Source organism: Stegostoma tigrinum, chromosome 1 (genome assembly GCF_030684315.1).
Source record: "Stegostoma tigrinum isolate sSteTig4 chromosome 1, sSteTig4.hap1, whole genome shotgun sequence".
In the NCBI taxonomy this organism is placed as follows: Eukaryota; Metazoa; Chordata; class Chondrichthyes; order Orectolobiformes; family Stegostomatidae; genus Stegostoma; species Stegostoma tigrinum.
This window is the reverse complement of record NC_081354.1, coordinates 108,816,611-108,829,897: the sequence shown is the minus strand read 5'-3', so window position 1 is coordinate 108,829,897 and position 13,287 is coordinate 108,816,611. Positions and strand designations below refer to the sequence as shown.

General features: G+C 40.3%; 1 protein-coding gene across 1 annotated transcript in view; it reads left to right on the top strand.

Annotated features, from left to right (window-relative positions):
* Positions 1-7,061, top strand: part of LOC125451918 (phosducin-like protein 2) — a 30,515-nt gene extending 23,454 nt beyond the window's left edge. The window contains exons 8-9 of the mRNA XM_059652417.1: positions 303-508; positions 6,916-7,061. Of these exons, the coding sequence (XP_059508400.1) occupies positions 303-508; positions 6,916-7,061 (352 nt within the window). The remainder of the gene's footprint in view (positions 1-302; positions 509-6,915) is intronic.
* Positions 7,062-13,287: the final 6,226 nt, after the last annotated feature.

The following is a 13,287-nucleotide window of genomic DNA, read 5'->3' as shown; positions in this document are numbered from 1 at the left end:
CCAAGCACTCTTGTTACTATGTTAATAGTTAATACTTTGTGTGTATTGGTAACATTTTAAGGAAAACATGAGTGTGTTTTAATTCTTCAGTCTTGTCGCAATCTATAGCAACTTATAGTATTCAGAGTGAGTTTCATTAGGGTTCTGTCATTTTTCTTTATAATTTGAATAATTTTCCAGATGTTTTTGTAGCTTTTCCGCTGACATTATGATGGAGAATTATTCTACAGTTGAACTTTGTTAATTTAAATTCAAAAATTAGACCAAACTATAATTTGCTTCTTTCTTTATTACAACTACAGCATACCAATGTGCATTTTGATCAATCATCATTTGAGCCAACTAGCTAAGAAGTATCCAGAAACAAAATTCATGAAGGCTATTGCAAATATTTGTATTCCTAACTACCCAGACAAATATTTGCCAACAATTTTTGTGTATTTTGAGGGCCGAATGAAGAGCAGGTTCATTGGAATAGAGTGTGGAGCTCCAGATCTGAAGTTAGAAGGTAAATTATTTGAAGTACTGCTTATTGTTGCAACATTTTGTTTTGGTATCATCAATTTGATACAATAAGAATATATTGATGTTTGTACGTTCACTTCTCCTCAACTTTCTGCTCTTCTATAAGAGCACAAACTTCTTTTCGGGATACTGAGTTATTGACACTGATTGACATCTAATATGTCAGCTGAGTGAATGTTTCTTATATGTGAGTATTGACAAGCTGTTGAACATTGGGACATTATGTTTAAATCCAATCCTGTCATTGTGTCCTATGCTTATAAACTTGATGACTCGTATGTACACCCAAACAGTATACACTCACATATGCTCACCCACTCATAGAGTCATACAGCATGGAAAAAGATCCTTCAGTCCAATTAGTCCATGCTGACCATATTCCCAAACAAAACTACTCCCACTTGCCTGTGTTCAGCCCATGTCCCGCCAAACCTTTCCTATTCATGCATTTATCAAAATGACTTTTAAATGTCATCCAAAAATAATTTCAAATGAAAATTTTCTACTTCTGCTATGTAAAAATCAGACTCATACAATCCATCAGCAGCCTATTGATACCTCATTAAAATGTCCTTGTATGTGAGGCCAGATACTGAAGAACTGATCTGACAAATATGTGCTATTGATCAGAAAATTCTGGCAGATACAAGTCTCAATTACTTTGTCCAAGTTATTGATTTAAATGCTGCAAATCTATCTATAATTTGTTGAGGGAAAAGCACCCCAGGGTGATTATCAAAATAAGTACTAGAGTACCAAAGGTAAGCAAATATCCAAATATAAATATCATTGTCATTTGATCTCTCCGATGGCCTTTAAAATATTCAACTCATTTGCTTTCAAAAATTCAGTGCTGTTGTTTTCAAAGTACACACTTCAATAATCTCTAACACCACACTTAATGCCTATAAAACATCAAGCAGAGAATTTGTGTTCACTGAAAAAAATTTCACCATATCCATGGAGGAGCCTGAAGTCTCTGTCCCACACATTTTTTGGGACCATTTATTTCTGCGAGCCGCACATATCAAACAAGCACTTGTCTTTAGCTCATGAGTGTTCTACCTCAAAAATGTCTGTACAATTGAAAGAAGAATCTTTAAGTCATTGATATATGCGGTGAAATGTTGATGTGCTACTGCATATCTCCAGGGAACACCACTTTTCAAAGTTTGTCAATCTGAGGAGGATCCCTTTATCTCCTTCCACTCAACTAAATACCAACTCATGTCACAAGCTTGTCTCTAATTCAGAATGACATTGCACACAGTTGAAATCACATGAAGAACCTTATCAAATGGCCTTTGAAACTTGATACAGCCAACTTCTGTAGGCCCACTCTAGTCTTTATCATTTCAAAATGTTCGACTAGATCAGTCAAGACATAACTTATTTTTCATAAATGCATGCTCACTTTGTTTGATCTGCCAGTCATGATCTCCGATGATAGTGTCTTTCCTATAGTTTGTATTAACCTAACAGATTTGTAGATTGTGTTTTTTTTTCACTTGGTTTGCAAAATTCACGACCAAAATTTTTTATTTGCAGACTTCATAACCAAAATTTCTTCACTTTTTTAAGCACTCAGTTGGAATACTTTTGGTGTTGGAAATTCCCCTATGTCAAGTCTCATTATTTTCTATTACAATTTTTAAAGTTCTCATTAAATCTAAGTTTCTCCCCTTTACTTATTTTAGGTTCTCTTGCTGTACTGATCCAAATCTTCTGGGCAGCATCTGAACCATCTGACATTGCTTAGTCAGAAAAACAAATCTGTTTATATTTAAACCTCCAATGCAACATTCAGGAAATGATTAACATAAAAAATTCAGAAGTTGCTCTCCACTTCTGAAGGACGGTTAATGAAACATTCTCGAGCCTATAATCACTGGAAATTAACTGAGTTGAAGACAATGTGGACTCTCATCTTAATTGTATACAGAACATAGAACAGTACAGGCCCTTCAGCCCATGATGTTGTGCAGAACCTTTACCCTAAAACTCCACTGCTACCTTATACTATCATCCATATGCCTATCTAACAACCGCTTAAATGCCCCTAATGAGGCCGACTCCACTACCTTCTCCGTCAATGCATTCCATGCCCCTACCACTCTCTGAGTAAAGAACCTACCTCTGACTTCTCCCTGATATCTACCTCATTTCACTTTAAAACTATGTCTCCTCATAAAAACTACCTCCACCCTGGGAAAAAGTCTCTGGCTGTCTATTCTATTCATACCTCTGATCATTTTGTACACCTCTATCAAGTCACCTCTCATCCTTTGTCATTCTAAGGAGAAAAGCCCTAGCTCTCCCAGCCTTTGCTCATAAGACCTTCCCTCCATTCCAGGCAACATCCTCGTAAATCTCCTCTGCACCTTTTCTAATGCTTCCACATCTTTCCTGCGATGAGGTGACCAGGACTGGACACAATACTCCAGATGTGGTCGAACCAGGCTTTTATATAGCTGGAGCATAACTTCACAGCTCTTGAACTCAGTCCCTCTATTATTGAAAGCTAACACACCATACACATTCTTAACAACTCCATCCACCTGGGTGGCTGCTCCCAGGGAACAGTGAACATGAACCCTAAGAACCCTCTGCTCCTCCACACCGCCAAGAATCTTTCCGTTAACCCTGCACTCTGCTTTCAAATTTGTCCTTCCAAAATGAATCACCTCACGCTTTTCAGGGTTAAACTCTATCTGCCACTTCTCAGCCCTATCAATGTCCCTTTGTAACCTAAAACAGCCCTCTGCACTGTCCACAACATGCCCCACCTTCGTATCATCCACGAACTTGCTAATCAACCCTTCTACTCCTTCAGCCAAATCATTTATAAAAACCACAAATAGAAGAGGACCCAGAACAGATCCTCATGGTACACCACCCGTACCTGAGTACCATGCTGAATATTTTCCATCCACTACCACCCTTTGTCTTCTAAGGGTCAGCCAACTCTGAATCCAATCTGCCACATCTCCCCCATCCCATGCCTCCTTACCTTCTGTATGAGCCTACCATGGGGAGCCTTATCAAACGCCTTACTTAAATCCATGTATACCACATCCACTGCTCCACCTTCATCACGTGTTTGGTCACCTCTTCAAAGAATTTAAGAAGGTTTGTGAGGCATGATTTACCCCTCACAGATCCATGTTGACTATAATCAATCAAACTGTGTCTTTGTAAGTGATCTTAAATCCCGTCTCTCAGAGACCTTTCCAATATTTTGCCCATCACTGACGTAAGACTAACTGGCCTCTAATTTCTGGGGTTATCCCTGTTCCCTTTTTTTTTAAACAAGGGAATGACCTTTGGTCAAGGGAATGACTGAAAGGTATATGCCTTTGAAAAAATGGTATATTGTTGAATGAGATCTAATTAGGTATGCAATGGTGGATTAACTTTATATAATTACTCATGAACACTCTCCATTATCCTGAAACACTGATTTTATTTGCGGAACGTCAAATTTTACTATAACATATAAAAATCACACCACATTTTGTTTTTTATTCCAAGTTGTTTGTTTTTTTGTTACCTTCTATCTTTATCCAAGAAAAAAATCAGTTATTTTGCTATCTGAAAGTATAAATTAGGGGTGAAGGATAATTAATTGCTTTTTACTTCCTGGTTTGTTATCTACTAGAATAATTCAATGTGATTGGTTGCTTCTTTGTTGGCTGTTACTATTGCTGCCCATCAATGAGTCCTCTTCATTTAGCATCAGACTTAAGCTCATGTCATCAACGGTGTTGAACAACATTGTGTCTATCTGAGACCAAAATCCAGGTCTATAACACTATTTTTCTTTTCATAGATTCTTCCTGGTCTATTTCTGAAATTTATATTTCAGATTTACAGCGTCTAATGAAACAACATAACTTTGTAAAGTGATAGTGTGAACACCTGAGATGCTATAGCACACACGGCTATACAGCAAGTCCTGGAAAATGGGTTTAGAATAGATGGATGCTTGATGACTGGCATAGATACGCTGGGCCAAAAGGGTCACTTTTGTGCTGTAAAATCTCTATGACTCTCCAGTGAAATGTTTACACTCATTTTGACGATTATATTTCAGATTGCTTCCAATTAACCACACATTTTATCAAAACTTTAAACAGAAGTATACCCAGCTTTTGGAGATATAGTGGACAGCGAAGGTTACCTCAGAGTACAATATGATCTTGACCAGATGGGCCCATGGGCCAAGGAGTGGCAGAAAGAGTTTAATTTAGGTAAATGTAAGGTGTTGCATTTTGAATAGGCAAATCAGGGCAGGATTTATACACTTAATGGTAAGATCCTGGGTAGTTTTGCTGAACAAAGAGACCTTGGAGTGCAGGTTCATAGTTCCTTGAAAGTAGAGTCGCAGGTAGGTAGGATAGTGTAGAAGACATTTGGTATGCTTGCTTTTATTGGTCAGTGCATTGAATATATGAGTTGGGATGTCATGTTGTGGCTGTACAGGGCATTGCTTAGGCCACTAATGGAATACTGCATGCAGTATTAGAATTCTAGTTACCCTGCTATAGGAAAATTGTTGTGAAACGTGAAAGGTTTCTCAAAAGATTTACATGGATGTCGCCAGGATTGGAGGGAATTGAGCATAGAGAGAGACTGAAGAGACTGTGGGTCTTTTCTTGGAGCATTGCAGGCTGAGGGGTGACCACATAGATGTTTAAAAATCATGAGGGGCATGGGTATGGTAAATAGACAATGTCTTTTCCCAGGGTGGGGGAGTGCATGTCTAGAAGTTTAAGGTGAGAGGGCAAAGATTAATCTGGGACCTAAGGGGCAACTCTTTTATACAGAGGGTGGTGCAAGTATGAAATGAGCTGCCAGAGGAAGTGGTGGAGGTTGGTACAATTACAACATTTAAAAGACACTTGGATGGTACATGAATAGGAAGGGTTTAGAGGGATATGGGCCAAATGTTAGCAAACAGGACTCAATTTATTTAGGATATCTGGTCAGCACGGCCAAGTTGGACCAAAGGGTTTCTTTCCATGCTGCATATCTCTATGGTATAGAAAAACTAACCAGAACAAAACAAAAAACACAAATACACTTTGAGTTCTTGGTTCTGTGCAGAAGGCAGGAAATAAATCACTATTATTTGAATTATAGTTTGAAGACAAAGAACAAAGAAACCTACAGCACAGGAACAGGCCCTTCGGCCCTCCAAGCCTGCGCCGATCAAGATCCTCTGACTAACCTGTCATCTATTTTCTAACGGTCTGTGTCCATTTGCTCCCTGCCCATCCATGTACCTGTCCAAATATATCTTAAAAGATGCTGGCGTGTCTGCATCTACCACCTCCACTGGCAACGCGTTCCAGGTACCCACCACCCTCTGTGTAAAGAACTTTCCACGCATATCTCCCTTAAACATTCCTCCTCTCACTTTGAAAAACTCATTTTCAACATTTAAAATATTTTTCAGGTCAATCTCATATTAAATAAATGAGTCCCTGTTTGTAACCACAAGAAACAATTAGCCCAGACAATTGTAACCTCATGAAAACTGAATAGTTCAAAGAAAACTTTTCATGTTAGTCACTTCAGAACCGTTTATTGCACAGCGTGTCACCTGTGGTATTACAAACAAGTTTATTTGAATGTGTATTGTTCACGTTGCTGAAACAATTGTCAATAGTTCTACTGCTCAGAGGCCACCTCCTTTAGCAGGCGAGCTGACAGACTGTGAAATGGTTTTTGAATATTTAAATTGACAATTTTCTTGCAGCAGAGTTAATGTTTTGGGTCAAGTGACCCTTCCTCACCTGCCCTGACACATTAACTCTGATTTCTCACCACACCTGCTGAGCTTTTCCAGCAATTTCTGTTTTTGATTTTGCTTTACACCATCTGCATCCCTTCTTGTCTTCATTTACCTTTTTCTTGTTGCAGAAAACCCATCACATCTCATTCCCACTGTTACTAAAATTCCCCAAAGACTGGCCATGGTTGAAGATCCAATGTACTGTGGCTAACTGTAATTTTACCAATCCCACACCCCTCCCTCTGGCCTTGACCAACCTTATAGTGGTTGTTAAATTCTCCCCTACATGCACATCAGCAAAACTAAATTGCAGTTTTAGTTTTAAGATGAGGAAATTATGTCTTGGCATTATATACAGGCACTTAAGATTGAGCTGCTCACAATTTTTGGACATGCAACCTGCTGTTTCCAATTATTCGCAAAAAATATCTCTATAATGACAGAATAAAATTTTATACAAACCATGTTAATTTAAAATATAAAACATTGTAAATTATCAAATAATGATTTTAATTTCCAAAGCCAAATGGAAAGCTGCAAGGTATGGCTAATATCCAAAGTAATGCAAAGCATTCTAATGATTTTTATTTCAGAGCTGGAGTGGAAACTATCAAACACTGGTGCAATAAAGACACATTTGGAAGAGAATCCCAAAAAAAAGGTTGCGGACATGATGACATCATCAATACGAGATTGTTCTGTTCAACATTGTAAAGAAAGTGACACCGAACAAACTTGATATTGACAATAAATATCACTCGCTCAACAGTACTGATTAAAAATGTTTTGTACAAAAACATTTTGACTTTCATTTCTACATTGCTAAAATTCAATGTTTGAGTGTTAGTATTATTAAGTTTTATAGATCATTCAAATACGAAATCCTGTGTAATTTCAGAAATAATGACACCTGCGTTTACAACCTGTTTACTTCAAGGGAAGAATCCAACCGTTGAAACATTGTTGACATCCAAATAACACTAGGGTAGAATCTTCTGAGGCATTGAATGACACGGGCATTGGAGAGAATGTTGGGAAACTCAAATAAGATGTCCAGCATGGAACTTCTCGATGTCAAGAGCAAAATGTCCCATCTTCCAACCGTGTTGAAGCGTGAGATGGGATTCTCATTAGTGAGTGGCGAAAGGGCTATTATTATTATCAATTAATGTTGTCTTGTTAACATGCTGTTTCACACCATCTCCCACCCATATAAAAATTAGACAGCATCAATTCCTGACATGTAGGTCAAAACATTACCTGGTAACTTGCTCCTACAGACCTCTCTCTTTGACATCAACATCTCAAAGGACAGTGAGTGCCTACATCACCAAAACCTTATGGTACATCTCTGATGCACACAAAATAAAGTTCAGCACTTCAATTCTGCACTTTGGAGTACACCAATACCATTCACTACAATGTTACCACAAGGACACTTTGCATGCAGGTATAAGCACTCAACAAATGGATTCGACCAAGGTGCATCTCTGGGTTGCTCTCTTAGCACTTACTCCCTCTTGGATGCTTACTACATCTGTCTTGCATCCCTTGCATTTTTGCACTTTGCCCGTTCAGATGCTTTTTGTACATCTGTCTTGACTTGTCTTTTCGTACATACACCAAGCCAGGCAACATGTCGTGATTATCAGTAGCCATCAAATCAAAAGTGGTAGACATTTCTTTTGTTATTCATTGATGGGATGTGGTCATCTCTGTTCAGCCAAAACTCATTACCTTTCCTACTTACCCTTAAAAAAGTGGTGGTGAGCTGCCTTCCTAAAATGCTGCAGACCATTTATTGCAGGTAGACTCAGAATGCTGTTACGGAAAGTGTTCCGGGATGGTAATCCTGTGATGCTGAAGAAATGATGATATATTTCTAACTCAGGATAAGTGGTTTGGAGAGGAACTTGAAAATAAGAATACCTATGTTTCTACTACTTTTGTCCCTCTCGGTAGGAGGTTTGGGTTTGGAAGTTTCCGTCTTAGGAGTCTTGGTGAATGCTGCTGTATGTCACTATGCTATGTCAATCTCATACCTGCACAATGTGCCAGTAGTGTCTGTGGCAAATATGCTGTATGTGGATCAGTCAAATGGCCATATCTCAAAGTCTAAAGGGAATAGTCTTCAATCAAGACAGACAGCCTTCAAACAGAAGATCTGGGCACGTTAAATCAACAGCAGTCTCTAATATCAGCCCATGATCAAATGGCTGTGGGATGTACAGGGTCCGACTTCTCTCCTCATGTGGGGTTGAGCCAAAATTCAGGCACAAAATCACTTGCTTTGAGTCTTCATGCCATTTAGTAGGCCATTTTCTCCTGGAGAAAGACAAAAGGAAAGAGGGAGTGAATCACAAGTGGATGGCATAACTATTAGTGCTGATGCAAGTAGGATAGAGGTGGGAAGATATCTTGAATGAGTAAGCATCACAAAGGCCATGCAGGTCAGTTGCCTAGCAGGATTGGGTGTGTGATAGCAAGTAGAGGAAGATGATGCTCTGTGGGCCTTGGTGGGAGGTGGCTGCAGTACTGTAAGGAAGCAGGAAGAAGACAGTTTACACTTGCAGTGTGCACCATTTTTCTAGGAATTGCAGGGCATTCTCCAGACTATGGAAACAGCGCTGACCCACATCACATTCTCACATCAGCTTGCAACACCTGGTGGCGTGGTCACATCTACCGGTCTTGAGGAAAGAGATGGCTCTCTACCATAACACCCAATTCACCACACCCTCCAGGTCTCTGTTGGCAAAGCAGGATACCAACTTCCTCTTGTCTGCCATGTCTGGGACAATTGACAGGAACCGTGCAGGACAGCTTCAGGCTGGTACATGGCTGGGCTTTATATATGGTTCTAGTGCTGGGGATCATAAGAGGTCTTGGCAATGGTGAGTATCTCTGCCTGTAGTGAGTGGGAAGATGTACCAAGTGAGCTGCCATAAGTGTGTGGGGCATTGATAATGAGTCAAATTTGGGAAGATAGCATAAGAAATCTCACTTGGCCTTATAGAGAAAAACACATCATGAAACTTTCCAAAACTGACACTTTGTCAATTTATTGTAAAATTTAGCCATATGAGTTTGATATTTAACTTACTGATGGAAGATGATTGGGTACGCAAAATATAGCCTTATTACTGTTTTCCACATTGCAAGGACAATTTTATTTAAAAAATGGGCTCCAAACAAGGAATTAACAGAACTTCTCATTTCGGTTATTGCAACATTTGTGCTTGCCCAATTAAAATGAGACCAGTAACATAGTTGTTCCAATCGCAAGGACTGTATCATCAGTGTATAAGTGAAATTGATTTGGTGACGTTACCCTCTGACCTTGAACCTGTGGCCTCTTGTAATTGAAACTTCAACCCTGGGAAAAAGCCTCTGACTATCGACCCTATCTATGCCTCTCAATTTTCTAAACTCTGTCGGGTCTCCTCTCAGTCACCGTCCTTCCAGAGAAAACAATCCTAGTCTTTTTAACCTTTCCTCATAGCCAATATCCAGGCGACATTCTGGTGTACTCTCTCAAAGCTTCCACATCCTTGCAGTAGTGTGGTAACCAAAACTGCACACAATATTCTAAATGCGGTCTGACAAGAGTTTAATATAGCTGCAACATGTTTTGCTAACTCTTTTACTCCACGGCCCAGGTGGTGAAGCCAAGCATGCCATATGCCTTCTTAATCACCTGGGCTATCTGTGTTGCCGCTGTCAGGGAAATATGGACCTGAGCGTCCACATCCATCTGAATGTTAGCGTTCCTAAGAGTTCTGCCATTTACAATATAATTCATACCTAAATTTGATCCTCCAAAATGCATCACCTCGCACTTGTTTGGATTAAACTCCATCTGCCCCTTCTGTGCCCAAGTCACCAATCTATCTACGTCTTGTTGTATATTTTCACAATCATTGGCACCATCAGCAATTCTACCAGTCTTTGTGTCATCAGCAAACTTGCTTATCAGACCATCCACATGTTCTTCCAGATCATTTATATATACTACAAACAACAAAGGGCCTAAGACTGATCCCTGTGGAACACCACTAGTTACCTGTCTCCATTTTGAAAAACATCCTTCCACCACTACCCTCTGTCTTCTATGACCAAGCCAGTTTTCTATCCATCCAGCCAGGCCACCCCAAATCCCTTGTGATTTTAGTTTTTGAACCAATCTACCATGTGGGACTTTATCAAATGCCTTACTAAAGTCCATATAAACTATATCCACAGCCCTTCCCTCATCAATTATCCTTGTTAACTTTTCAAAAAGTTTAATCAGGTTGGTGAGACATGACCTTCCCCAGACAAAACCATACTGCCTGTCACTAACTAATCCACTTTCCTCCAAATGCGCATATATCTTGTCCTTCAGTATCTTTTCCAAGAGCTTCTCTACCATAGACATCAAGCACACTGGCCTATAATTTTTTAGATTATCCCTACATCTTTTCTTAAACCAGAGAACAAAATTGACTAACCTCCAGTCCCCTGGAACTTCACCTGTAGTTAACAAGGATGTAAAGATATCTGCCAATGCCCCAGCTATGTCTTCCCTTGCCTCTCTGAGGAAGCTAGGGTAGATCCCATCTGGTCCTATGTTAATGCAAAATTGGATTGCCAAAACTTCCTGTTTCAATACATTTACATTCTCTAGGGTATTCACACACTCATTCCTGACCTCAACATTAGTCATGTCCCTCTCCTTGGTGAAAACCAATACAAGGTACTCATTCAGCATCTCCCCCACTTCCTGGTCTCTACGTATAATTTCCTTCCTTCATCCTTGAGTGGACCTACACTTTCCCTTGTTACCCTCTTTCTCCTAGCTGAATCCCAGGATGAGCACTTCCCATCAACCACCATCCTCTGTCTTCTTACAGCGAGCCAATTTCTGATCCAAACTGCTAAATCATCCTCAATCCCATGCCTCCATATGTTCTGCAACAGCCTACCATGGGGAACCTTATCAAATGCTTTACTGAAATCCATATACACCACATCAACCAATTTACCCTCATCCACCTGTTTGGTCACCTTCTCAAAGAACTCAATAACATTTGTGAGGCACGACGTACCCTTCACAAAACCGTGTTGACTATCCCTAATCAAATTATTCCTTTCCAGATGATTATAAATCCTATTTCTTATAATCCTCTCCAGCACTTTACCCACAACCGAAGTAAGACTCACTGGTCTATAATTACCAGGGTTGTCTCTACTCCCCTTCTTGAACAAGGGGGTAACATTTGCTATCCTCCAGTCATCTGGCACTATTCCTTTAGACAACAACGACATAAAGATCAAAGCCAAAGTCTCTGCAATCTCCTCCCTCGCATCCCAGAGAATCATAGGGTAAATCCCAGCTGGCCCAGGGGAGTTATCTATTTTTGCACTTTCCAGAATTGCTAACAGCTTCTCCTTATGAACCTCAATCCCATCTAGTCTAATAGTCTTTATCTCAGTATTCTGCTCGACAACATTGTCTTTTTCTTGTATGAATACTGACGAAAAATATTCATTTAGCGCCTACTCTATCTCTTTGGACTCCACACACAACTTCTCACTACTGTCCTTAATTGACTGGCCCTAATCTTATTCTAATCATTCGTTTATTGCTGACATACATAGAACATAGAACAATACAGCGCAGAACAGGTTCTTCAGCCCTCGATGTTGCGCCGACCTGTGAACTAATCTAAGCCCCTCCCCCTACACTATCCCATCATCATCCATATGCTTATCTATAGAAAGCTTTAGGGTTTTCCTTGATCCTACCTGCCAATGACTTCTCATGTCCCCTCCTGGCTGTCTTTAGATCCTTCCCGGCTAACTTGTAACTCTCAAGCACCCTAACTAAGCCTTCACATAAGCCTCCTTCTTCTTCTTGACAAGAGATGCAACTTCTTCAGTAAACCACGGTTCCCTCGCTCAACCACTTCCTTCCTGCCTGACAGGTACATACTTATCAAGGACACGCAGTGGCTGTTCCTTGAACAAGCTCCACATTTCAATTGTGCCCAGCCCCTGCTGTTTCCTTTCCCCTCCTATGCATCCTAAATCTTGCTTAATTGCCTCATCATTGCCTTTCCCCCAGCTGTAACTCTTGCCCTGTGGTATACACCTATTCCATCGCTAAAGTAAACGTAACTGAATTGCGGTCACTATCACCAAAGTGCTCACCTACCTCCAAATCTAACACCTGACCTGGTTCATTACCCAGTACCTGCATTTTAGTCAATTGGTCTTTAAAAGCCCCCTGCATGCCAGAGGTAGATTTGTCCTCAAATAACTGCTTTCAATTCACATTCTCCAGTTCCTATCTAATTTGGGTGTGATTGGCTCTTGCTCAATTAAGCACTCTCACCCAAAGGCCACTTGTGTCCTTTTCCATGACTACTCAGAATCTTATGGAGTTATGGTCACTAAGCCTGAAATACTCTCCTACTGAAACATAAATCACCTGTTCTGGCTCATTCCCTGGAGCCAAGTCTAACATGGCCTCCTCTCTGGTTGGATTGTCAACATGCTCCTCAAAAAACCCTCCTGACACAACTAACAAATTGCTTTCCATCTGATGCCATGGCCCTAACGGATTCCCAGTCAATAAGAGGAAAATTCAAGTTCAAGTTCAACCCACCACAACCACCCTGCTCTTTTCACATTTTTTTCAGTATCTGACTACATTTCTGCTCCTCTGTCTCCATGGTCTGTTGGGAAGTCTAAAGAAAACTCCCAACATTGTGATTTCACCCTTCCTATTCCTGACCTCTGCTCATAATGCCTCAATGCAAAGATCCCTCTAATGTGTCCTCCCTCAACATAGCTGTGATGAGACCCCTAAACAGCAGTGCAACTCCCCCACCCCAGGGTCCAGGCCCGAAACGTCAGCTTTTGTGCTCCTGAGATGCTGCTTGGCCTGCTGTGTTCATCCAGCCTCACATTTTATTAGCTTT